The 26,919-nt window shown below is 42.3% G+C and overlaps 2 protein-coding genes across 2 annotated transcripts in view; one reads left to right on the top strand and one right to left on the bottom strand.

Moving 5' to 3' along the window:
- SACK1G (scaffolding CK1 anchoring protein G) overlaps positions 1-2,211 on the top strand; it is a 147,155-nt gene extending 144,944 nt beyond the window's left edge. Inside the window, exon 5 of the mRNA XM_086940715.1 lies at positions 1,469-2,211. Within this exon, the coding sequence (XP_086796841.1) occupies positions 1,469-1,876 (408 nt within the window). The 3' untranslated portion in view covers positions 1,877-2,211. The remainder of the gene's footprint in view (positions 1-1,468) is intronic.
- SLC5A10 (solute carrier family 5 member 10) overlaps positions 1-26,919 on the bottom strand; it is a 611,774-nt gene that overhangs the window by 436,052 nt on the left and 148,803 nt on the right. Inside the window, exons 6-8 of the mRNA XM_086940716.1 lie at positions 12,587-12,692; positions 9,939-10,019; positions 2,207-2,412 (exon numbers count right to left, since the gene is read on the bottom strand). Of these exons, the coding sequence (XP_086796842.1) occupies positions 2,207-2,412; positions 9,939-10,019; positions 12,587-12,692 (393 nt within the window). The remainder of the gene's footprint in view (positions 1-2,206; positions 2,413-9,938; positions 10,020-12,586; positions 12,693-26,919) is intronic.

The raw sequence follows: 26,919 nt of genomic DNA, 5'->3' as shown, positions 1-26,919 counted from the left end.
GGTTGGATCTTGGGATCAGGAGAAGTGGTTTCAGCTCCTGACAGAAAATTTGCAAGTCACTTAACTTCCTTTGTGCCTAAAAGCGATAGTAGGTGTCACTAAAAGCGATAGCAGGTGCCCCTAAAAGCGATAGTATGTGTCCCTATTCAGACACATAGCAGCTAGGGCGGAAAAAATAGGCAAAATCTATGTACTGAGTAAGGTCCATGTTTTGACTTTGAGAATGGGTCTCTCTACTTTAGTAATATTGCAATTATGCATTTCTGTGCAATACGATGAACATTAAACTGTTGGTTTCCAATCTTAAATTACATTTCTGATGGTAATAATTAAAGTTACATGGTAATTATTTGGAAATGCACTAAGCTTATTTCTTGTTGATGACTGATGTCTACTAAAATGCTGCGTTCAGTTCCGCCTCCACCCACCGGACATGCAGACCGCTGTGAACAAGAGACAAAAATGAATGTCGGCCAGTGTTACCTAATCCAGTCATCTAGCAAAACAATGAGAGGGCTTAGCGAGCTAAGTTTGTAGCAGTTGAGATCTGTGCAACTTGAAAGCCACTAATTTGAACACTGACATTCCCACACAACGTCTCATCCTTCTGATATTGATAAAATGGGTACCAGTGAGTGAGAATGTAACCTGTAACTTGCAGTCCTTTATAGTTGTAAACATGGGCCAGGAACACTGCATAATGCGACATATAGGATAAACTGCCTATATTTGTACCGCAGGATATGTGGAGATTTCTGTGACATCTCATTTCCTGGTCCTTTGCTCTGCCACATAACCCGAAAGTAACTGTTATTATGCAGTACAACCTTTGCCACTTGCAAAATGAGGTCAAGGGTGTGCATCGGTAAACAACGTTTACCACCAAACTTTTTCCCCGCAGGGAATCACAATGCAGTCGTTACAACGAGTGCGTTGTAATTCCGCATACCATTACTCCGCAAGTCGGAACAACGAGGAGGCTGAGAAGGGAAGGGATACAGAGTGAGAGAGAGAGAGGGCTTCCAGTAGAGAGACAAAGGGTGATGGGTTGTTTACTGAGAGGGTCTGCCAGCGAAGGAGGCGGCAGAGCTGACAGTGGAACCTCATCAAGGTTGGTCCGGTATCTGCAAGTCTAGCATGTGAAGAGGTGGGTTTTCACCTCCTTGCAGACGTATCTGGAGTAGGATCACATACCAGATCATAGCAGGACCCATGGCATCTCTTTTACCTTCTGCATTTCCTGATTGTTCATTGATGTTAGAGTGAGAGCAAAAGGACCCAATGTCTTGACAGTATTCAAAGTATTGTGATTTGTGTGTGTAATGGATGGGTGTTTTAGTCAGCAGTAATGAAGCATTGACCATCTAAATACATTAATGGGATTTATGACTCATTGTGTAGGGCACAAGGCAAATATCTGACTATTCCCGAACTTATAATGAATTTTTTTTTGTCTTTCTCTCCTTAGGGAGGTCACTTTTTCCAGTACAGATCTCGAGTGCCTGGGTCGTCGGTACAAACCAACATGGACAGGGAGGGTTACCCCAGCAACCAACAAGAAATGCATCAGCATCACGGACAGTTTAGAATGGATCCACCTGGTGAAATGCAGGGTTTCCGTCGCCCTGTCAAAAAGACGGGCCTGCTGGATCACAAGTTATGGACTGGAAATGACTTGGGTGGGGTCAGGTCCCAACCCCGGCGCAGCGCAGGCAACACGCAGAGCCACAACTCACTATTTCCAGAGCCCCATGGTGGAATGGACAGCGTAACTACCCCCTTCGGCATCCCTTACTCCAAACTGTCGGAATCAAAGCATCTAAAATCCAGAATGGGAGGCCAGGGGGACAGAAGGAGAGGCCACAAAGACCACTAATGTCCACAGATGCATCACCAGTCCAGGATGAGGCAAGCCAGCATCAAAAGGAGAAGTCCCAAAGATCTGCCGTGACGGTATTGGCCAGCAGCCAGGATCAACCTTCAGACTATGTGGGTGCCTGGAACAATGGGATTTCTGTGGAACGGTCCTGACCCTTGGGACCTCTTTGTAGCTAAGAATTAAAAGGCTCTTCGCAAAGCGCCTTATTTGTGATCTAAGTATTCTAGACATTGCTGCTGTTTAATAATGTATCATAAGGAAACTGCACATAAGGTTATTATTTTTAAAGTTTATTTTTGTGTAGGCAAAGGGAGGTGTTTACATTACCTGATCGGTGCACCAGTACCAGGTGGCCAAGATGGTGAGGCCAAACGTCATGCCTGTCCAGGGAAGGTCTCCGGAGACGGGGTCACGGAAGAGGTGCATAGCATCATTCCTGGGCAAGTGGCAAGTGGTGTTGGCTACAATCTTTGACGGGATGGCCGCAGCATATGCGGCTTCCAGTTCGTGATAACCTCCGATCTTGTTGAACGCTGAAAGGGTAGTGGTAACATGCTTTTAGAAAAATAATAAATAAGCAAAAAACATTTTCTCTCATCGGATACGGTGGTGGAACCAATCCATACAGAAGCAATTATGCTAAGGACATTCCCTCAGCCATACCCGACTGTAGCTATAGCATAATGTTAATAATAGTATTTTCTTTGCATGTGTCTTTTTACATGTCGTCTACTAACTTGAAAAGTGGTTGTAGTATGTTTTGCACATTTGGACATTTGATTCCTCTTTACAACATGGGCAATGCAATTGAACACAATCGGTTCTCTTCCTAGGTGCACTGTTACTGCTGAAAGCCAGACTTTACTGGTTAAAGTGTTATTATCTGCTCCTCTTTCAACAACCCTCTTCACCCCTCTTTCAACACCCTCAGGACTTTCAAGTGCACATGTAGTTCAGAATATCCGGGGGCAGTATACGATGGTGCACTAGCACAATACGGAGTATTTAATATCATCTTGTGACAATATGTAGTGCCAGATATTGACTATCATTACATCAAGGTGGATTTGCGTAGGTAAGTTTAGACTGCTATTATAACTCTAAATATATGTACCTTGAAGACACATGTATATATATATATATATATATGTCACCAAGTGCTGTCAAAAATGCTGATAGCCTGCCCGTTAAGTGCCGGTGCCAGCGGGGTTGACAGCCACCCCAGAGATAAGCAGAAGTCTAATCCAACGGGAAGGATAGGCGGGACACCAGTCAAGTGTCAAATAATTTTATTCCAAGTCAAAAAATAAACCGAACAACGCGTTTCGGCCGAAACTGCCTTTGTCAAGTTCCTACTTTGACAAAGGCCGTTTCGGCTGAAACGCATTGTTCGGTTATTTTTTCACTTGGAATAAAATTATTTGACACTTGACTGGTGTGCCGCCTATCCTTCTCGTTAGATTGGACTTCTGCTTATATATATGTGTGTGTATGTATATATATATATATATATATATATATATATGTGTATATATATCTTTCACGTGCGTCTCGTAGACACCCTGGCCACGTCCACATAACGGGGCTGGTGTAGAACAGCGGGTGCAAGTCCTGTTCAATATTTTTGAAAAATCTAACCTCCCACGGTGCTGAAGCAAGAGAAGTGCACACACAACGCTTCAGATTAGATGACATTTATTCAGCAACGCATTTCAACCTGAAAAAGTCTTCGTCACAGCCTCATTTTTCAAATGAGGCTGTGACAAAGACCTTTTTAAGTTAAAATGCGTTGCCGAATAATTCTCATCTAATCTGAAGCGTTGTGTGCGGACTTTTCTTGCCTCAGCACCGTGTGAGGTTAGATTTTTCAAAAATATGTATATATATAATCTTAGAAATCATAAAGATCAAATATCTTTAGCATATGTAGATTTGGAGTTAAGAACAGTAAGCCTACACTTACGTAGACATACTTACCTTGAAAATATATCAGTAGTCAATATTCTGTTCTTATATTGTTGCAGGACGATGTTTTGTCAGTCGATACTGTAACAATACAGCTGATGCAAATTTCATATCCTTTGTCTGATTGGTGTATATTTTTGCATCCTAGGATATTTCACGTCAGATGGCTACATATCAATTTAAGCTAGCTTTACTTCTCCACCCACGTAAAAATGTTTCCTTTAAACCTTTTGGGAAAACTTGTAATGAACTATTTTGGTGCTGGAAACGTGTTCTGAATAATGCTCACCTATCACAGTTATACAAGACTGCTACTTTGGCTGGTTTCTTGGGCAAAAAGGTGTGACTGAACAGCAGACAGTGTTGCTTGATTGCACTTTAGAAAGTGAGAATTGCAGACAGTTCTTTGTTTGCATGTGGTGGGCACCAGTGCTCAATTTTGGTGACTAGGAATTATTTTTCATTACCAGACTTTGGCCCAGACCGAGAGAGAGCGAGAGAGGCGGGTAAGCGGGAAAGGAGGAACATAAAGACAGGAAAACGGTGACAAATGGAGAAAAATCATTGATGAAAAATAACCAAGAGGACTGAGACAACAAGACAAGAAATACATTGTGGTGAAGGAAAGATGTGTTTGATGGACTCTAGTGTAGGCAGGCCTGACATTTTGCAACATTGGAATTTTGCAATCTTGGTCGCAATGGTCCTAAGACATAATTTGGACACCTGCACTTAGTTTTTAGATAGAGCTATCGGTGTGAACCACCTCTAAGAATTTCAGACATCAATGCTGTTTCTTTTTACAAATGCCACTTTCCCATCAAATATCTCTTCGTCATCTGTATTCCGATACAGAAACTGTTCTTTTGAATGTATGATTTGATAAGCTCTAAAATAAGGCACACGAGTGCGATCCATCGGCTGCAATTTGAGGTTGTGAAAGTTCCCACAAGGAATACCGAAAGCATGTTTTGTTCTTGTAAATTTCAGGAGTTCAGTTCTGGCCTGTTCTTATCCCACCTCTGGCATTGAGTTAAGGATCGCTTATATAGCATATGCCTTCTATGTTTTCTCAAGACACTATATAGCCAACAAATTTGGTTCTCATTGCCTCTACCTCAGAAGGGTAAAGTGCTAAGTAAGTCTCACCGGAGGTTACAAACATCCCAAAAATGATGCCTTAAAACTTTGTCAATTCCACACATTGCTACCTCATCATGTGAGATTGGTGGTAAGACTGGACTGTCAGCGGTTGACTTAATCAGCATTTCCAGTATACTGCCTCTTGAATTGCTACTTACAAATTTGTGTAGGGTTTCTATACAAAATGTCTCAGAAAAAAAGAAAAAAGGGAAGCACCTTACTGCCTTAAAAACAACAAATCCAGATTTAAGTCTGAACAAACCAAGAAGCCAAATGTGATGGGCAGGTTCCACCAAACACGTTTTTGGGCGAGGAATCACACATTAGTGTTCCCAATGAAACTTCTACCTGTTATGCCAGTTTTTTCCAACTTTAACAGATAAAAATGAACTTTTGGGAGCTGCCATCTTCCTCTATCCTTACTATTCTCTGATACATGTCTAGTGGAAGAGAGAGGCATGTTTCTTTGTTTCTTTATGAGGGCTCAAAACAGGCTATATAAAGAAACACGGTAACTGTTGCCCATCCCATGTAAAGCCGAAGACACCTAGCAACGGAAACAGCCTTTACAACGAGGTTTTTACCTCGTGCCTTTACCACGCATTTTTAGCACACATATTTGTACCGCAAATATGTATGTAAATGTACATGTATTTATATAGCGCAAATCACCGACCTGGTATCTAAGCGCTTGTTTAGGGAACCCGTCCTGGTATTCCCCTGTGAGATAACCCCGGCAGGGTATCCACAAGGTGAAAGCCAGGCATCCCGCCGCGAGGGGTCGTTGTGGAGATTAAGCAAGCTATTGCCCAGAGTCGCAGAGTGTGAACCCGTGAATCGAGTAGGCACCGGAGCGAGAATTGTCGAGTCCGTGGACATTTTTGGACTCAAGATCCCGCCGAGCCGGGAATTGAACCCTGGTCCCGGGCTGACCACTGCTTCCAGGTCTGCCTCCTCTAACCCGTGAGCCGCACTTCTCACACAATATGCATGTACAACGCATGCCAATACCACGCATTTAAGGTAAGTTGGGGGTCTCCGCCCACAAATACTTTGTTTTTAAATCTAAAAACAATGTGTGGTATTGGCATGCGTTTTAAATGCATATTCGCGGTAAAAACATGCGCGCTAAAAAATGCGCGCTAAAAAATGCGCATCAAAGTCATGTGAAGTAATTGCCTGTGTTGTACCATCGTACAACCCCTAGCACAATGCACTAAACGTGATGACAGAGAGAAAGTCTGCCCCCTTGCTTCCCAGTGATAGGGTGTCATCCACAAATGAGAAGGCCAGTGCTACTCCAGGTCACAAGGCTTTTCTCCTCCACATTTGACATTTTAATCTTCATTTTTTGTTGTTGTTTTTTAATAAGGTAAGGTTACTAAAGTATGGCCTCTGTGTATTTAGAAACAAAATAGCTGGAAGTAAAAATTTCACACATCTCCACATATTGAATCCTGTATTCCGTGCACTTGAGGGTCAGACTACATTAGTATTGACAGTGTAGGGTGACCAGAGTTTGGGATTTCAGTTCCTCCGGTGCTTGCTAAACTACGGACAAGTCCTAGGGCGTCTCCTTCAGTTTTCGCTACAAAGGGCTTGATTTCTTATTGTAAGCTTGGGGTATAACAAAACTATCTATGCCAACTTTTTAAAATACATGTCTCTCATCAGGGATGAAATTGTCCCATAACTGACTCCTGTGAGATTTTGTATATGTTGTGGGGAATTTTCAGTTATTTTTTTATTGCAATAACCTTTAAAAATATGAATGTTTGTAAGTAGAAATTATTGCGCATTGTGAACTCTTGGGATATTTTGGAGGAGGAGGGGTCCTGTTGGCCTAGGGTTGAGGAGGAATGGGGAGAAATGAAAATGACAAAAAAAGCCATGCTAACTGGCAGCATCAGTGTGAATATGATGTTCGTTTTTAAAGAGGAGGGGTTTGTGGCAGGGCAGGGTTTCACGACCAAATAGAATCTTTTATGAACTGTGCAGATTTATTTTGTTTACTGTAAATATCTTGTGAATTTTTCTTGTGTTAAAAATGGTGCCTTTTGTATCAAGTGTGTTAGGATGTTTCTCTCCTGCTTCTTATCAGCACAGCCTGCAACATGGCTTGGTTGACAATGCCAGATTCCTTATCCCTTACTGGTGTATCTGGAAACCGGTAGAAAATAAATCTGCTAAAATGAAATGCAGAATAAATTAAACTGATTAGAGGTCTTGATGAAGTTAGAATTTTGTTTGACCTTTTCTCTGTCTCAGCCGCAGCCTTAACCACCTTGTAATGCTTTAAGACTTTCTGAGAATATCACCCTTTTCTAATTGGTCAGCCAAGATCTGATTTGGGTATTTTGCCTTGTCATACTGCACCAGTGGCTTGACTTTTTTTTAAAGGAACATCTGAGAAAGACTTTACCACCACAGCCAATTCTCTTTTGTCATGAGCCATTGCCTCAGTTTGTGGTAACACTTCTGTGCATTTCAGAACAAATGTGTGATGTTCTCTGAAGGAGCATAGACATAGTAGAAGGACCCGTGTCTAGAGTGGAATGTCAGATGGAAGGAGCAAGACGAGCATCCAATAGTTATGGTACTCTAGCTCCTAGCTTCTACTAGCTGCTAACAGAATGATGTTGCCTTTGGCTGGCTTTTTATCACAGACTGCCTTAGAAGGAAGTGGGTGTCATGGCTTTGTTGTCTTAGCAAGAGCACGAGCACGGTGTCACTGTTCAGCCACTGCTAAGCAGATGCTCCATCTTATGAATTATATAGTCAATTGTGTATTTTCATCTCAAGAGTCAGGTACATGACATTAGGCGTTTGCAGCATCTTGACTAGACACTAGCACAATAGACATGCCTACATTTTGAAAAATGAATGGCCTGCTTTCTAAATAGCACTTAATAAGAGAGTTTAGAAGGTTTTTTAGAGCATTATGGGGCATATTACCAACAACTAGCAATAATTATCGCAATATTTTTATCGCCGAGCTGCGGCGATTTTTATCGCTTAGGAACCTTGCTATTATCAAGGTATATCTCCTAAGCGATAAAAATCGGCCGAAATGCATGAATATCGCTGAAAAGTCAGCGATATTCATGCAATATCGAGCTAATGCTCTTAGCCATGTTATCCACCTACCATTGGATAACATGGCTAAGAACTGCTCAGGGGCAGGTGTTAGCTTTTGGAGATATTCGCGCTTAGCGCGAATATCTCCAAAAGTTGGTAATAAGAGATAGCGATGTTAGCGACTGTGTCCAGTCGCTAACATCTTGGCACGTCCACTTTGCATGTCATTAGTGATAAATTTCACTGACATGCAAAGCGGGGCCCAAGATGGTCGCTATCTCCTACTAGCTGTCGCTAACTGGTGTTAGCGACAGCTAGGTAATAGGGAGATAATTTTATCTCCACTTTCTTGGCTTTTAAAGCCCAAAAAGCGGAGATAAACCCCCTTGATAATATGCCCCTATGTTTTTCTAGAATGTAAGATGTGTAACGTAGAGTAAACGTGATTGTGTCTCTCGCCATTATGTTAAGTGGCAAAGTTGGGATGAGAACTCTGGTCGTCACGTTGACGAAGATTAGTACTGGCTTCTAGACCATATCACCTTAACCACTGGAGACCAAATCATTCAAACATTTGCCTGTCACTTAAATGCTGACGGTTCCTTACCTCTTCAACCACCAAGTACTTGGCAAGTTTCTTGTCTTCGCTCCCTAATTTGTTAATGTATTCCCTGTCAACTCTGTTTCAAGATACCAGCCAACGACTTCTGCTTTCTCATTGGCTCAGAGGTCATCTGCTCCACTGCATGGCGGAGATAAATATTGAGGTGTTGATGCCAGGGCAGCCATCTTGATAGAGATTCTGTAGAAATCTTGACTTTCTATTTAGACTTTTAAAGCATTGTTCTCTAATACGAGTAATCAGCTAAGTCGATGGTGCCAGGGGTTCGCGTGATAAGCATTCTAGGCTGCCACATAACATAAGACATTATCAGTGTAAGATAATGCCTAGTCATTGCCAAGTAACCCTCAGTTGCTATTGCAGTGACTTTGATTGCCACGCCAGGAGAAGCGAACTAGGAGATTTCTGTCCAATGTGCACCATCTTCAACCTACCGTCATCTCCATTGCTGAAAGGTATGTTGCTGCTGATTGGCTCAGTGGTGAGTTGTCTCTGAGGTCAATCAGTCAGAGTTCACAGCCTACGCTGCTAAAAGGACTTTATTACTGGTATATCTCTTTAAAAGGAATATATATTTGTGAGCTAAATCCAGGTGGGCAGTCAGCCTCCATTTCCTGCATATTGGGCCCTGGTTCTGTGAAAGGCGTTTGTAAAGCTTTTGTTCATGGGTATGACTCAGGGATGGAAGTGTCAGTCCAACAATCTTATCTTATTTATTATATGTTTTTTGGAACCCTGGTATTGTAAAACCGAAGATTGCAAGGCAAAAGGAACAAATAAAAGACTTCATATTTGTACAGCTTAAAATTGTCTTGTCTCAGTTTGTTTTCCCACTGAGTCGGCTTTACAGACTGCCCAGATTCCGAGTCAGAGCCTCCGGCAGCCAGTCGAAGCACTATCAACAAGTTTGTCTAATTTAGCAAACCGTGCTGTAAAGTTGTTAGGGCACCAGGTAAGTAGATGTTCCTAATTGAGGGGGTTCATTGCAGATTCAAGGTGGAACTTCGAACTTAAAAGGTGCCGGTATGGTTCTACGACAAGAGACTAATACAATAACACCACCAGGGTGGGTGCAAAATGGAGTCCATAAGCAACAAATGTATTCCCAATGTCCGATAAAGGTGAACTAAAATGCAACTGGGACCGCATAAGTCTTCACCTACACCAAAGAGAAGCCACAACACCAACCATCACAATCTGATTCAACCCTATTCCAACTTCCGCCCATGGCACTAAATCCCTACTTCTCACCTTGAACTGTTAATATAATGGCGCCCACCATCATGATGACTGTCTGCAAGGCATCCGTGTAAATGACAGCAGCCAGGCCACCTGCACAAGAAGAAGACACAGATTAATGGCACATCCTCTGAACCTAGGGATCTGAACAATAATCTCTGTGGATCATTTGTATCTGTTCCAAATCATTTATTCAGAAATGATTCCAGTTTATGCATATCAACGTCATACATAAATAATGAACGGGAATGGGCGGACCCAGTCAAAAACCTTACTAATGTCCTTATTAGTGGACTTGCAACGCCTCTAGTCACCTGTAATAAAATAATGTATCTGCCCCACTGTAATTTTTATTACAGATGAGTTGGGAATGTTATAATGTCTGCTGCCAGAGCCAGCAGCCAAGGAGAAAGGCAGATCTCAGAGCATCATTACATCTGCAGTTTCAACTCTTTGTTCTCATGGTCTGTTTTTCTAAAATGCATAGTGATCAGCACAAAGGAGAGATTTATGGCAATGTTTCTTTATTGCACATAGTTCATTCATCGCAGGAAACAAAGGATCTCTCTACATGTTACTACCATTCTGAGCACCCACCCTATTCTACTCTGATTACACAATACGTTTTTTAAGACAAATTTCTATCTGCTTTTTGGTTTATTTACATGTGCATTACAGATTACACTTTTATTGTTCATGTCTTAAACCATATTATGTCTTTCATATGACTGTTCAAGGCACCAATGGTGAGACTTACTAAGAAATCAAAAAACGCAGCAGCTAAAGTTACTGTGCTGAGTTGCGTAAAATGGAGACAGAAAACCGTGTCAGTCCTACTAAGATGTGCTTTTCTCTTTCCGTGCGCTGGCGCACTCTTAGCAGCCATGCACCTATGCAGACACCCTTGCATGATAGTGGCAGGGTGGCTGCATTCTTTAAACCATAGATTTTGTATTGGAATGGGTCTCCTTCCAGCACAGAAACTATGCTTTAAAGCTTTTCCCACTTTGTATGTGTACTGTATAATATAGCTCACATGCCAAGTTAGAAATACGAGAAGAAATTTTCTCATTTCTGGTCATTGCCTAAACATTTTGCATTACATAAGTAATACAAACCTGGCAGAAAGTGTTAGTAAATCTGGGGCCAAGGACATAAGTTGTTTGTGGGATGGGTGATGTGTCCATGTATTATACGGAATAAAATACCTTCTGCCTTATGTTAAAAGGGTATTGAAAGTCATCACAGAGTTCCATGACCTATAAAGTATTCATCCATTTTTCCTCCATACAATCTTGGAACTCCTCAGTGACTTGAAACCGTATGGCAGTCCATACCTTATTGTCAAACAAAAATGGGGGTAGAGCGAGCAAGAGATGGGGGACGTCCCTATCCCCAAGTACAATATATAAACAATGTGGACATGCCCACAAGTTGAAGAAAGAGATATTGGACTCACTGTGGGTAATTGCAGTGCCAAAAAACCATTAGGTTTTTATAAAAGACCCCTCACACACCAACCTATTTGGTGTCATGCTTCATCATTGTGGTCCCAACCGGGTGGCCGAGTGCCGCCCAGTTGTGCACAATGCTTGATTACAGCAAAGCTGGTGTGGTGTATAAATGTGATGTGATAAGGTGCAGGTTAAAAATACCTCTGGGAATCCTTGCGGGATATTTTAATTTGTGGCGGCCCAGGATATACTAAAATCCATAAAAGAACAAATAGTGGAGTGGTTCGACTTGCAGTGTTCTGAGTAGGTCTACATGTTTCAGCCCAAAAGAAAATGGTGTAGGGCTTTCGTCAGGACCGTGTGCAAAAGGTGAGTGGCAAAATCATGCCACATGAATAATAAAATCACAACACACGCTCTGAGATGTGTTGGAAAAGAGGGTGTAGGGGAGTGGATACTTATGACCCCTCTATCGTTACAGCAGGGACCTCTGGAGACTGAATCAGGTTTCTAGCGGACTATCGTCTTGACCAAAGTGGGACTACAGACGGTTCCCCTCCCGGGCCCAATACATTGCCATACACTCCAATATATTGTAACGATAGAGGAGTTGTAATGTCATTATTATTTGTACTTTTAAAACCCAGTAAATCTGCCATAATACTACTAATATGACAATATGTCTTTCCGGAGAACCTTTGTAGTAATATTTTTCTTTTCCATAGCAGTCTCCAATTTCATCAAACAGTGATCTAATCACTCGAAGAGGCATCCAACAAAGTGCTTTTGACCACTTAAGAGTAGGGTAAAACGAGGATGAGGAGAAAGTTTACAAGGAATCCTTTGTAGCCATGTCCTGGTGGAAGGCCTTGTAGCCTACATGCGGCATTCCTGAAGAAAGCCCAAAATAAGATCTTGTGAGATTCATTCTTGCCTATAATGGCTTAGAGAGCCGGCAATCGGCATGATGGCAGTGGAGAAAGAGTGATTATGCCGCAGGGGAGAGACCATGTAACATTATGCAATAGGCCAAACAGAGACTTTGTGGGATACTCTCATTACCTGCAACGGGGTAGAGAAGTGTGACTACCAGCATCAGCAGGATGGACAAACAGATAGAGATTCCACCAAGGAAGATTCTGTGGAGACTAGAAGTAGTACACAGCACTGAAAGACCAAGCAATGCTTTGTAGAGTTCCGCCTTACCTGCAATGGTGTAGAGAGCTGTGACCACCAGCATCAGCACCGTGGACAGATAGAGGTTCCATCCCAGGCAGACCTGCACAAACAGGGCCCCAGAGTAGAGATCTGTCTGGATGACAAAGCAAAGAGTTCCATGAAGACACTTGTACTACGCATAGGTAGTCCACTAGAATGCACTATAGACATGTTTAACGCTGTTTCATTTTGCCACTCTCGGTCAGAAGTTGGTGCACTACAGGAACGGACCACCCGTGTAAGGTAGGGCACGTAAGAGAATCCATCTGTCTTTCTGTCTGCAACGAGACAGTCTCTAGTCTTTGACCACACTTGGATGCATTCGAAGGTGGGTAGTAGGGTGGGCGGCTAGAAAGACCTATCCCTTAGATATGTGTATTTCTGTTTATAGAGTAAAACACCCTCAACATGATTAGAAAGCACCTTAAAATCTTCAAAACGTATAGTAAACGCAACAAGAGGGTTTTCGTACATGCAAAATGGAGCAACGGTGTTCAACCAACTTCACAGAAATCTGTTGTGCGGAAATAAAAAAATTGTGCTCATCAGCTTCGGATTCAAAACATTTTGTGAACATGCAACATAGGTGCATAAAAAGTTGAATTTGTGCTTGTTACTTAGAAGTCCTTATTCATCCACTAGATCATAGATTTCCAATTGTAATCATCTGGAATTCAGTGAATACCCAAAAAAGAAATGGTACTATTACAATCGTATGTGTAAGTTTACTTTTACTGGGAAAATGCACTCAAATGTGAATATTATTGCAAAAACTAAAATGAAAAAGAAGTTCTCATTTGGCATTTTCGGAACATGCGGAGTGAAATGAGAAATAGCCTTCAGAAAATTGAAACTGCACTACATTACATGGGTGCACATTTTTTAATTTGAGGAATTGACAAAGGTTCTCAAGTGTATTCTTGATAAACCTTTGTAGATTCTGATGTTTGTTCAAGGAAATGGCTATAGGCATGTGCATAGAGCGTAACTAGGTATTAAAAATGTCTTTAGATATGTGGAAGTGAATTTCTTCCTCTTTTAATCCTCTAAGAACTCATAAAACGAGTATTTTTCATATATAAGTGAAACTTATGTGTTCAAATGGCTTTAAGACTCAGCCCATTAGAGTAAGTTATTACTAGGTCCTTGAGCTGAATCTACCTAAATACTGATGATCATTTGAAATATTCTGCATACTGAATCAGTCGCGGCTGGTGACATTTGAAAGTGGTGGGGCGATTGTGTGAACGTGCGTACTGTGATGGCTGGCGAGGCTAAATGGTGGACAGCGAAACTGGCTGTGTGTGCTGGCTTTGTTGTATAGAGACAACAAAATAGAAGTATAAGGGGTTTATAGGAAGACATAACGGGGCTCTATTAATCCAACAACATGGTGTGAGCGCGTGTGCCTCCATCTCTCTCTCTCCTGTACTGCAATTGAGAGATATGCTATTGTCCTCCAAAACATTCCCGCTTCGTTGGGGAAAAAGGGCAGCTGGTCCATTTTCTTTCAACCCGTGGCTTTTGACACCATTATTATTTAACGACCACCACGAAGTATGTTTCCATTCACAAATAATTGGATTCCTTGTGTTACAACAGTCATGTAAAGTAAAGATTTTCCTTCCCACGGCGTATTTCATGAGTGAATGAAATGTAGTACAAGCTGCTCCGGTAAAAAAATCTAAAGCAGCAATTTACACAGTTTTACCCTCCCATGGGAAAAACATTAAATGTATGTGAACGTTATATGTTCCTCTCACACACCACTCTGTTCTCAGTCAGTCTGCATCCAGGGAAATAATTTTTCATCCATAATGTAATCAAACAGACTAACAGGGTCATCGGTGACAACCTGCTGCTCACTCAGGGTGTCCACATTGATAGCCCGAGCCGAGAACTTTATCTGTCTCCGGCAGCCAGGCTCTTTTCTTGGCCCCACATAGAACAGTCAAACCCCGGTTTGTACATCAGCAGTCTCGGACACTAAGCACCGATATCCGACCAATGGACATCACCCGTCATTCAGACCTAGTGCTTAGAGTATTATAAAATGCACAATTGAAATATAAAGACTGACTGCCTCATAATAATAAAAATAAATGTAAAAAAAACTTACCTTGGCTTGGCTTGGCTTCCCGCTCTGGCTCTCGAGTCGAGTCCTGTCCCGAGGGCCGAGACTGCAGACTCCCGCGCGCCATCCTGGATTTTTTTGAATCCCTCGTCACCAGTGTCGTCACTGAAGGCTGCAGGCAGCCTCCCTCCCCTCCATGGCAGCCGGCGCTGATTGGTTCGGCCGGCTGCCCTAAATACGTCATGTCTCCTGGTCTGCATGCTGCAGAACGGAGAGTGGGAGGAGGCTTGGGGGAGCGGCTTGCCCACTGTTGCTAATACTGTCTGTTTGGACAGCCTCTCAGGCTGTCCAAACAGTCCGTATTCACAACAGTGGGCAAGCCACTCCCCCAAGCCACTCCCCCCTGCCCTGAGGCTCGACTCGTAAACAGGAAGTAAGTTTGCTGACTGAGTTCTCGCCGTGCGAGAAGGGCAGGCAGAAACAAATGGTAGTTATAAATAAATAACTACCATTTGTTTCTGCCTTCTTCTCGCACGGCGAGAAAACAGGGGGGGGCGGCGCCCAAACGCCCCCATGGTAAAACCGCCACTGTACTGAATAATATATTGTTTGCAAAAAGAATAGAAAAACTTCAATAGTCAGCGTGTCAACCGTTATAAACGATCAAGCGTGTATTATATTGTCGTTGGAGTTTCTATAGCACCATGCTTAAATGCTGTGGTCTTATTGAATTGTTGCCTTGTCACAAAGATGGAATACAAGAGCTTGTATCATTTAGGATTGAAAGTTGCATTTATGGATTGCCTCCTACCAGTGGCGGTTTTACCATGGGGGCGTTTGGGCGCCGCCCCCCCTGTTTTCTCGCCGTGCGAGAAGAAGGCAGAAACAAATGGTAGTTATTTATTTATAACTACCATTTGTTTCTGCCTGCCCTTCACGCACGGCGAGAACGCAGTCAGCAAACTTACTTCCTGTTTACGAGTCGAGCCTCAGGGCAGGGGGGAGTGGCTTGCCCACTGTTGTGAATACGGACTGTTTGGACAGCCTGAGAGGCTGTCCAAACAGACAGTATTAGCAACAGTGGGCAAGCCGCTCCCCCAAGCCTCCTCCCACTCTCCGTTCTGCAGCATGCAGACCAGGAGACATGACGTATTTAGGGCAGCCGGCCGAACCAATCAGCGCCGGCTGCCATGGAGGGGAGGGAGGCTGCCTGCAGCCTTCAGTGACGACACTGGTGACGAGGGATTAAAAAAAATCCAGGATGGCGCGCGGGAGTCTGCAGTCTCGGCCCTCGGGACAGGACTCGACTCGAGAGCCAGAGCAGGAAGCCAAGCCAAGGTAAGTTTTTTTTACATTTATTTGTATTATTATGAGGCAGTCAGTCTTTATATTTCAATTGTGCATTTTATAATACTCGAAGCACTAGGTCTGAATGACGGGTGATGTCCATGGGGCGGATATCGGTGCTTAGTGTCCGAGACTGCTGATGTACAAACCGGGGTTTGACTGTTCTATGTGGGGCCAAGCAAAGAGCCTGGCTGCCGGAGACAGATAAAGTTCTCGGCTCGGGCTATCAATGTGGACACCCTGAGTGAGCAACAGGTTGTCACCGATGACCCTGTTAGTCTGTTTGATTACATTATGGATGAAAAATTATTTCCCTGGATGCAGACTGACTGAGAACAGAGTGGTGTGTGAGAGGAACATATAACGTTCACATACATTTAATGTTTTTCCCATGGGAGGGTAAAACTGTGTAAATTGCTGCTTTAGATTTTTTTACCGGAGCAGCTTGTACTACATTTCATTCACTCATGAAATACGCCGTGGGAAGGAAAATCTTTACTTTACATGACTGTTGTAACACAAGGAATCCAATTATTTGTGAATGGAAACATACTTCGTGGTGGTCGTTAAATAATAATGGTGTCAAAAGCCACGGGTTGAAAGAAAATGGACCAGCTGCCCTTTTTCCCCAACGAAGCGGGAATGTTTTGGAGGACAATAGCATATCTCTCAATTGCAGTACAGGAGAGAGAGAGATGGAGGCACACGCGCTCACACCATGTTGTTGGATTAATAGAGCCCCGTTATGTCTTCATATAAACCCCTTATACTTCTATTTTGTTGTCTCTATACAACAAAGCCAGCACACACAGCCAGTTTCGCTGTCCACCATTTAGCCTCGCCAGCCATCACAGTACGCACGTTCACACAATCGCCCCACCACTTTCAAATGTCACCAGCCGCGACTGCCTCCTACATGGTTGGAGTTAGGTATCTTGTGTGGGGCAAGACTCGTGAATTGGCAGCTCACAATTTACATTTATATTCGTGGAGCTGCAACTAGGTAGCCTGATGCCACAGAAAGGTGTATCAGAAAATATAGAAGCTGTTCTTTCATACTTGCCTCATAGGACTCTTTGAAGTTAAATATTAGGACAAGTAGCTAGGAATCTGCTGTAAACAAGGACCTACGTTTTGAAGGACAATTTAGGAAAAGAATACATGTCAGGGCTATTAAGAGGAGAAGTTGGAGGGCGTCAGAAAGTTACTTATTCCGTGAACCCGTGGGGGAGGGAAAGGCCTCTGATCATGTCCCTTTTAGAAGAGGAATCATAATCAGACATATTATTGAAGATGAACCTCATGGAATTATTCAGATGGGACAGAGTAACTCTCACTGGGATCACTCGCTCATGGCATAGGTAGGGTAGAGAGTCACTCAGATCACAAGTCCCATATCAGATCACTGCTCCGGCACCAGGTCTGTCCAAATAATTCCTTTGCAATGTAAACCCGCTTCTGAGCTTTGAGACTCTTAAAACACTATATAATGTTACTGATACTATGAGGTACAAGTACATGCAAATATATGATTTCCTGATCCAAAAAAAAGGCTGCTTCAGAGTATCTCTGAGTCTATTATTATTTGGGAGAGCCTTTACTCTCAAAAAAACAAATCCCTAATAAGTTGCTGTTATAAACGTTTTATTACATACAGAGATAGCGATTGCAGTACCTTGGTGGAGAAATGGAGTAGGATGCTAGGGAGTAATATTAGCTCAGTAGTTATTAACAGATCTTTGGGTAATATCCATAAAGCTGTACTCTCCTCAAGCTTAAGATTGCAACAATTTAAGACAACTTGCATGCTTCATCATACCCCCGAAAGAATTTCCAAATGGGCCTCTAATAGTAACTATACAGATCGAGCTAAATGCCCTAAGTGCTCGCTGGCTGCGGCAGACTTGGTGCATATGTTGTATACTTGCCCTAAGATATCTGAATTTTGGACATCGGTTGAGAATGTAATGAAATTAAAATTAGGGTGTATATTTTCTCTGGATCCTGCTCTAGTTCTGCTTGATGTTAATATCGCGAACACTCCACAAAAGCCTATAATAACAATTATGCTATAATGCGTGAAACTTATAATTGCCCGCGCTTGGATTTCCCCTACACCCCCACACTTCATGGAATGGTGGTCATTACTTAAAGAGATTCACTGTATGGAATCTACTCTGGCTAAGATTAGAGGTAATAAGGCCTTGGTTAAATTCGATAAGATTTGGGGGTCTGTTATCTGTTGAAACGTATACTTATTCAAGGTCCACTTAGAATATGAATATTGATTTATAATATTTGCCTGCAACATGAATTATATTTGATGTGTTTGGGTTTAATGAGAATTTATTTATTATGATTATGATATGTTAATCCTGTCCACAATCTGATCTTTTCTATTGTTAACTTCTTGATATGTTTGTTTTTGATTATATTTCTTTCCTGTGCTGCTAATAAATAATGTTTTTTTAAAAAGCAATGTAAACCCGTATGAAAAGATGTGATAGGAACTGAGAGCATCTCTAACCCAATGGCCACTGACAGGTCCACCCAGATGAGAAATGCTAGGTATCAAATCCCATGTTGGATCCTCCAGATAAATTGTAAAATCCAAAGATTACCACATTCTAGTTAGAACACATGTGCAACTAAAAGTCCACAGATCCCGTGTTAGGTCCACAAAGAAGAAACTCTCTTGGTAAGGTACCACCCAAGTGCAAGACACATAGGAAACTAACAATTAGCCCATAGATCCGAAGATGAGTAACTCAGAAGTAGAATGCCTTCTTAAGGTATTACAGGATGCAATAGGCACAGGAAGCTGAAAATGAGTCCACAGATACCTTGTTAGGGCCACCTATGTGTGTTAACTAAAACAGAAAACCCCTACCCAAAACACATCAAGATCGAAGGTATAGAGGCAACTGAGAAGTACTCAGTCCAAGTATATTAATAAGATTACCCATAATACAGGCTATACTCCGGTCATAACATTCTGACCATCAATCTCTTGCCAGATACACAGGCTGGAACGCTCCCTGTAGACGAGAAAGTAGGGTAGCTGAAAGGCTTCCCGTCCCAAAGGTAAGTAAGATCATAGACATGGGGAGATAGTTATAGATCACCAAAGCAGTTTGGACAGAACAGGAAGCAGAGGCGTCTGAAACAGCAGGTCTTCGGTCATGAAAAGCATGCTAGGTTCCCGCTAAAAGATACAACTAGGAGAGAAGAACCCCAGGAGCTTTAGGGCCTGAGTAAATTAAGCTTGGTATCCGCAGCAAAGGATGTGCTATGTACAGTAAAGACACATGATATGAATATCCTATATCAAATAGCCTATACATGTTTAGATAATCTGAAACATAACATGAATGATACCGTTAGCTTTTGGGCGACTAACTGCAGTGAGTGCTAATGGAATTACCATAACGGATAGCACAGAATTGCCATGTATAGGCATAGGTCACCTCACCTATCCTGCAAGTATACTTTAGGATTGGGTGGGAGGCACAGGGGATAAGGTTCCAGCTCCAAAGACATCCTTGCACAAACAGATCCAAAGAGAGGAGTCACCCTTTACCTCACATGCCCTCAATCAGAGGACACTCGGGCAAGGACAGTCAAGGGAATGCAAGGGAAAACCCTTCTGGAACCCGCCCATGGTCCTTGATGCCCAATCATAACAAGTGTACTTTGTTAACCACAATGTGGTTTATAGTTAGGAAATTAACCAAGAGGAACAGGTTTTTCTCAGGCGTCTTGCAAATACTACCATAACTCAAATGAGATATATACACAGTACTACCTTAAGTTCAGGATGACGCATGATTAAAGTGAAGTTGTAATTCCTCCAGGTGAAGTGTTCTTTGCAAATCACAGGAGGAGGCAGGGTCCAGGAAGATAGTAAACATCTGGGACAAAAGTGTGCACACCGTATTGAATACTGAATAGGTATGCATTGTGCCTGACAGGAGAACAGAGCCCGCTAAACATGTCTGATTTTTGCGATCCTTCAGGCAGTACTAAAAGTCTATTGACTATGATGCTGAAAACCCTTCTGCCCATCAGCAAGGCTAAACACATACCCCAGCTTCTCAATAAATAGTTGTACTTTTCCAGGACAAATATTACTCCTAGATGTGCATGGAATACAAAATATCTGTGACAAAGGGATGCTACATCAAATTTCAGGAAAGGAAATATATATATTTAGATATTACACAGTGGTGGTCCCTCCTGTATAATTACTTTGCCTATAACTTTGGTCTCCCATGATGCCTTCTACCAAATTTGACATTCGCTTAGCGTAGGCAGCTAGAGTCCAGTTTGCCACCTTTAGCTCATAGGAAAAAATGCTGAATAGATTCAAATCAAACGCGGTGTGCAAGTAGAACTTTACTCAGAAAGGGACCTTTTGTTAGTTTATTGTAAATCTGTTCAGTAACTTTTAAGATGTTGGAATTTAAAAAATGTGCCATCTGGTCTTGAAAGGGTAAACATTTCTATACATATTTAGAAAACTCTGGTTCTGGTTCTTCTGACACATTTCGTTGTTTCGGGACCAGGCATTCTTCCCTTGATTTTTCAGTAGATTTCTTTAAGCATTTCTTTATGATGCTTTTATTATACCGTCGTTCCTCAAATCTCTTTGCTGTTGCTGTACTATGTTTTTGCCATTCCTCTTGTTCTGTGCAAATTCTTCGAATCCTCAGGAATTCGCCATATGGTATGTTCGCAATTACCGATGGTTGGTGGAAGCTACTTGCTTGTAATGTGGTATTGGTTGCTGTTGATTTTTGGTGCAAGGTAGTGTGGATTTGATTGTTCTTTATATAGATCTCAATATCCAGGAAAGCTACCCTCTCACTGCTGATGTTGTAGGTAAATTTTAAATTTCCAATGCTGTTGTTCAAGATTTCAAAATAATCATGGAAATCAGCCTCTGTACCGCCCCAGATAATTAAGAGATCGTCAATGAAACAATTCCACATTATTATTTTCTCCACATATTTGTCATTCTTTGTATGCCACGCAACTTCTTTTTCCCACCACCCCATTACTAAACAGGCGCAGCTGGGCCTAAAAGAAAACCCCATCGCAGTTCCTTTGTTTTGACTTTAAATTTCTTCACCAAAACGAAAATATTCTGCGTCGAGCATAGTGAGATAATTTCTGATATCATGTTGTTATGATTGCTATATGATTGCGTGGCATACAAAGAATGACAAATATGTGGAGAAAATAATAATGTGGAATTGTTTCATAGATGATCTCTTAATTATCTGGGATGGTACAGAGGCTGATTTCCATGATTATTTTGAAATCTTGAATAACAGCATTGGAAACTAAGAATTTACCTACAAGCTCAGCAGTGAGAGGGTAACTTTCGTGGATACTGAGATCAACATAAAGAACATTCAAATCCACGCTACCTTGCACGGAAAATCAACAGCAACCAATGCCACATTACAAGCAACTAGCTTCCACCAACCATTGGTAATTGCGAACATACCGTATGGCGAATTCCTGAGGATTCGAAGAATTTGCACAGAACAAGAAGAATGGCAAAAACATAGTAGAGCAACAGCAAAGAGATTTGAGGAACGACGGTATAATAAAAGCATCTTAAAGAAATGTTTAAAGAAATCTACTGAAAAATCAAGGGAAGAATGCCTGGTCTCGAAACAACGAAATGTGTCAGAAGAACCAGAACCAATACGGTTAATAATGAATTTCTCAAAGGAATCAAAAGAGATAACGTCCATTCTGCGAAAGAATTGGAAAATACTACAAATGGACAATACTGTGGGTAAACTGGTTGGCAAACATCCGAATATCACGTACCCGAGGTCTAGCAATTTAAAAGGTTGATTGGTTCATAGCCACTACAAAGGAAACAATCAAAAAAATAATCAATGGCTTAAAACTCAGGGCTTTGTAAAATGCCATAATTGTAAGGCTTGCCAAATTGGAAAACCAACCACACAAATCAGATTGGCTAACCACAAAATTTGGAAAATCAGAAATCTGATAACTTGTTAAAGCACATTCACGGTGTATGTTATGGAATGCCCGTGTTCTTTAAAATACGTGGGAAGTACCCTATGCGAAGTCAAAAAAAGAATCCTGGAACATGTACGGGCCACGATTAATAATGATAAAATGAATGCAGTGGCTAAACACATGGAGCAATGCCATGCAAGTGACTGGAAAACCTTGAAATTCTACGGAATTGAGACAGTGCCACAAACCATTCATGGTGGAAATAGAGAAAAAATATTGCGGCAAAAAGAATCACGCCACATCTTAAATGTGATGAGGAGGTTGATGATAACATCACAGAAACCAGTGAGTAATTTGCATTCTACTTGTTCCACAACACAGCTCTCGAACAGTGGTGGCTGCCACCAAGTATCAAGGACGGGGTGGCGGGGTGGGATAGTCCTGGATCGTGGCCTCGTCTCGCCCCATCCTCTTCTGTTCCTGCTTGAAGCAGGATTCACAAACAGGCTTCCCCAGCCAATCACAACATTGCAATGAATCGTTATGATTGGTCTGAGCGCCGTGGTTTGGCGCTCAGACAGGCAGTGGGAATCTGTGCATATTTCCCACCAGGTTGTGCATTACAGCCTGGTGGGGAACATCCAAAGTGCGCATGGCTGTTTGGTCGGGTCAAGATGGCTGGCCGCGCAGTCATGCCCACTTAAGTGCCCACCACTCCCCCCCTTGCTGACTACGACACAGCCAATCCCCACAAACCAGAACAATAAAATGATAATAACCTAGTGTTATTACCATTCTGTTTTTCTTTTATCCACTGCTCAAAATACAGTGGGGCGACGCTCCTCCGCATTAGCGGAGGAAACCGCTGCTGCTCTCGAACAATACAAAAAAGTGACTTCCAGTATTCCACAAATGGAGTTTATGAAAAAGTAATTTAGATATGCACAATTGCAGCTACATGCCTGAAAGTCAGGATTGCCCTGCTATAAAGAGAACAGGAAAGTAAGAACAGATATCCTGCTATAAAACATAAAAGTGTAATGGGGATTGTTGTGCACTTTTGTCCTACTTGCTCACTCCACATTCCTCATTTACCCCAAAAAGAACTATGTGAATAGAGAACCATTGGGATCTACCCTATTGTCTGCTTTCCCCTCAGGGCAAAGATGTGTTGACTTTGGCTGTGAGTCCTCAAGCACCTTACCAAATCATAGAGAGCTCCAACATTCCAATGTTTCTTTGTTCACTGCTCTGGCTGTGAACAAATGCTTCAGGGAGCCTGAGGGGATTCCAATCCCCTCACGCTTCCAAAAGGCTTTGTGTTTTTTTGTTAGAACATTCTGTCCTCTAGTGACAGAATGTTCTAATAGCCTTATAGCCCTTCGTAGATCGGCTATACCGCTATTAAAGTCCCTCTCCCTTGTTAAAGGCCCTCGCCTTCGGCTCGGGGCCTTTAACGCTGGAGAGGGCCTTTAATAGCCGGTATAGCCCTCTACGGCGGGCTATAAGGCTATAATAAGTTCTACAAATGTTACTCAATACAGTGATATAATCGTATTTACTTGAATGAGAAACTCTGAAATATTGGTTCTTTTCATTTTAAAAAGTCCTTATATTTTTTTCATGACGTGTTGCCCGATATATGAATCTTTTGATGGTTCTGCTCTGGCAGGGCTATCACTTTGAATTTGCTGACTTGACCATCTCGAAATATTTTGTTATTTTATGATTTCAACACATATCAATGATATCCGGACAACGATTCAGTGTATAGCACCTCAATAAAGCATTGAGAATCTGAAAGTTAATCTGTTAACATTTACAAAGGGTCTGGCAATGCTTGAAACTACGTTTTGGCACTTTTGGTCCGTTTGAGCAAGAAACATTTTTTTTGGGGGGGTGGTTAAATCTGTAAATTATGCAACAGATGGTGGATTTCATGGCACTTGCATAATTATGTGGAAAACGCAGTGGTTGCAAAATCATATGGTCCCTGGCTATAGGTGTGAACTGGGAAACATCCTTTACAACGGAACCGTTACAACGCAGGATTTACAATGAAAGTCGTTACAACGACTTTCGCTGGAGGGCGCTCTAGGATAGGGGATAGCTTAATTTACTATCCCACACCTTCCCTACTATCCACGGGGACTGGAGTTGGAATAGTAAATTAAACTATTCACAATCCAGCGCCCCCAACGCAAGTCGTTGTAACGACTTGCGTTGTTAAACCTGCGTCGTAAAAGTATGCGTTGTAACGCTAAGCATTGTACCGTTCATACATCCGTGTGAACTAGACCAAAGTGCCTAAGTGCTGCATAATGCAGGTGAGCGACATTTACACCTCTGAGGAACATGGAGCCACCTGGTTTTAAAAATACCGGAAAAAGGCGTGTGAGTTTTGTAGCAAAATACAATTCAATTTGTGCCAGGCACACAAAATATTTCATCTACTTTCTGTCATGAGTCCCACAGTGTGATGTGCACAATTAGTAGAAATGCAGTCAAAAGAACATAGCTAGATTAGAAATAGACCATGAGCACCTTATGAATTCTCACTAGGTTTTGTCTAGAGGCAGAAAGAATATTGAAAGCAGATACATCCCAACCAATTGTTTTCAGTGTAAGCAGGTACGTATTTACCGTAAGTCTCATAAGAGCCAAAGCTGGGCTGAAGTTTTAACAGTTTATGATTATGTTTACTCAAGCCTGTGATTTTAGTAAACCTTGCACATGCACTTTATGATCTAATTGTGGCACATGAAAAATTGTGATCTTGTATTTGCACTAAAAAGTACCCATAGTTTTTAGAAGATCATACAAGGAACTGCACCGAAAAGTATAAATAATGGAAGATGAGGTTGGTCATTGGTTTAAGCACTTATACAAATTGTTTTATAACACAACAAAAGCCTAGTTTTAATGTATTTATTATATTATATTTTTTAATAGTGACATTGTGGATAGGTCATTCTACTGTCTTTTTTCTACCAATGCCCCTACCTTGCTGAATTTATATTAACAAAACTGCATCAACTGTATTGAAATAATCGAAAAGTGATTTTATGAGGTATCTTTTATGGTTTCAATTGAACCGAAATAAAGAATTTTGAACTTGAATTCTCATGTTGAGTTTGCTCATTTTCATTGCCCAAGTAAGATTTAGAATTCTAAGGCTACAAATTTAAAAAAGTCAAGCTAGCTTAAGGCAAAATGGTGTGGTTGATTAATAGAACTATTACTTTCAGGTCCACTCTGGAACTTTTTTTCTATAACGTTGACAGCTTAGGGTTCAAAGCTAACCCAGCACTTTAGGATCTCAAGGGCTGCATACATTCTGCAACCGAGGACAAAACAGGTATTTGCATGCTTTTAATTGGCTTTGCTCGGTACTCCTGGCATCAGCATAGCGTGGATCATGCCTGCCAAATGCCCTCTTGCCAGTTGATGCTTAATATAAGTATCTGACTATGCTGATGGCAAGGTGGAAGCACATCACAGGAGGCATGGACTCATTTCAGGAAATTACAGGGTGTTTCAGGTCATGGCAGGGCGCGGTGGCCTCAATACAGGATTGGACTGCATAAAATGCAGCCTACATTTCTCACCCTTTTGATGGAGAAGATGTAAGTCTAATGTTTAGCAGAGACACAGCCATGGGGTCTAATTTTACACTCTCCTCTTAGACACATGCATTATTTTCAAACATAAAGAAATGCCACACGGTAGTGAGTTTGAATTTGTTTTTTATTTTCTTAGCTACATTACAAGAGAGGCATACTTCTTTCCAGGCTTTCCTTTTGTTGTCTGTATCTATGCTCTCAGGCCTACTCTTCGTTTCTGCTCTCCCTTCTATTTCAGAAGCGTTTGGCTGCAGCGGCGGCTCCTCCACAATGGCGGAAACACGTTTATTTTTCCTTTCCTGTCCAGGCTTGGGGGCGGGGCCTGGTAGTGACAGGCACTGAGTGGAGTTGTAGTGCACTCCCTTCACTATGCATGATATTTTGGCACAGTAGCGTAGCTAGCCGTATGGGCACCTGTGGCAGTCCTTGCGTTTGCCCCAGTGAAGAGCGGGGGAGGCGGGGGGAGTGTTGCTGTTGCCATCCTGAGAGAGCAGGTGGTGGGGGGAGGGCGCCGCCCTCAAAACTTAGGCCGCCCAGGACGGAAGCCCCCCCTCCCGCTACGCCACTGGTTTGGCCGGCCATCTCAGGCCCGCCAAACCTTCATGCACAGTGAAAGCTCTCTCCAACCCCCAACGCAGCTGGGTTGGACAGAGCAGGCACAGAGTCACTGTCTGTCCTGGAGAGCAAATCGAGGGCGCTCAGTCCAATCCTGAAGCTTTTCTCATGCGTGAAAGCAGCTTCAGGATTGGCCGCTGGGCATTCTGGGAGCCTGTGCCTTCCTGAAGAGGTGAAGAGGAGCAGAAGAACGCAATGGGGATGACTACAGGTAAGTTGCTTTTTTTAAACTCCCCCTCGCCCCTTCCCCCCCACTTTCCCCACGGCTTGTCCAGTATACTGGCCACTCCTGTATGGCTGTCTCTTTTGTTGAGGATATTAGAGCAGGGGGGGCATGAAACAACTTGGCAGCACCTCATGTTCGGAAGTGCCACCTGGGCATTTGATTTATGCAGGGCCACGGAAATTATGCTGCAGGGGAGGACCACATTTTTTTAGTGGGTTTGACTAAATTATGTGGCATAAGGTGCTACATTTTGTGACCATATCACTTCACTGTTTTGTCATTTTACAATGTTAACGTTGTCTGGGCAAAGTTGTATCTCATTAATGTCTCTTTACACCTGAGGACAAGTAATCAGCAAATGGAAGGAGACCTGACAGTGCATGGCTTAAGGCCTGCCAGTATACAGCAACATGGGTGGCGGCGTTTTGGTAAC

The sequence above is a fragment of the Lissotriton vulgaris genome, chromosome 10, assembly GCF_964263255.1.
Source record: "Lissotriton vulgaris chromosome 10, aLisVul1.2, whole genome shotgun sequence".
NCBI lineage: Eukaryota > Metazoa > Chordata > Amphibia > Caudata > Salamandridae > Lissotriton > Lissotriton vulgaris.
The sequence above is the reverse complement of the archived record's forward strand: the minus strand, read 5'-3'. Positions and strand labels throughout refer to the sequence as shown.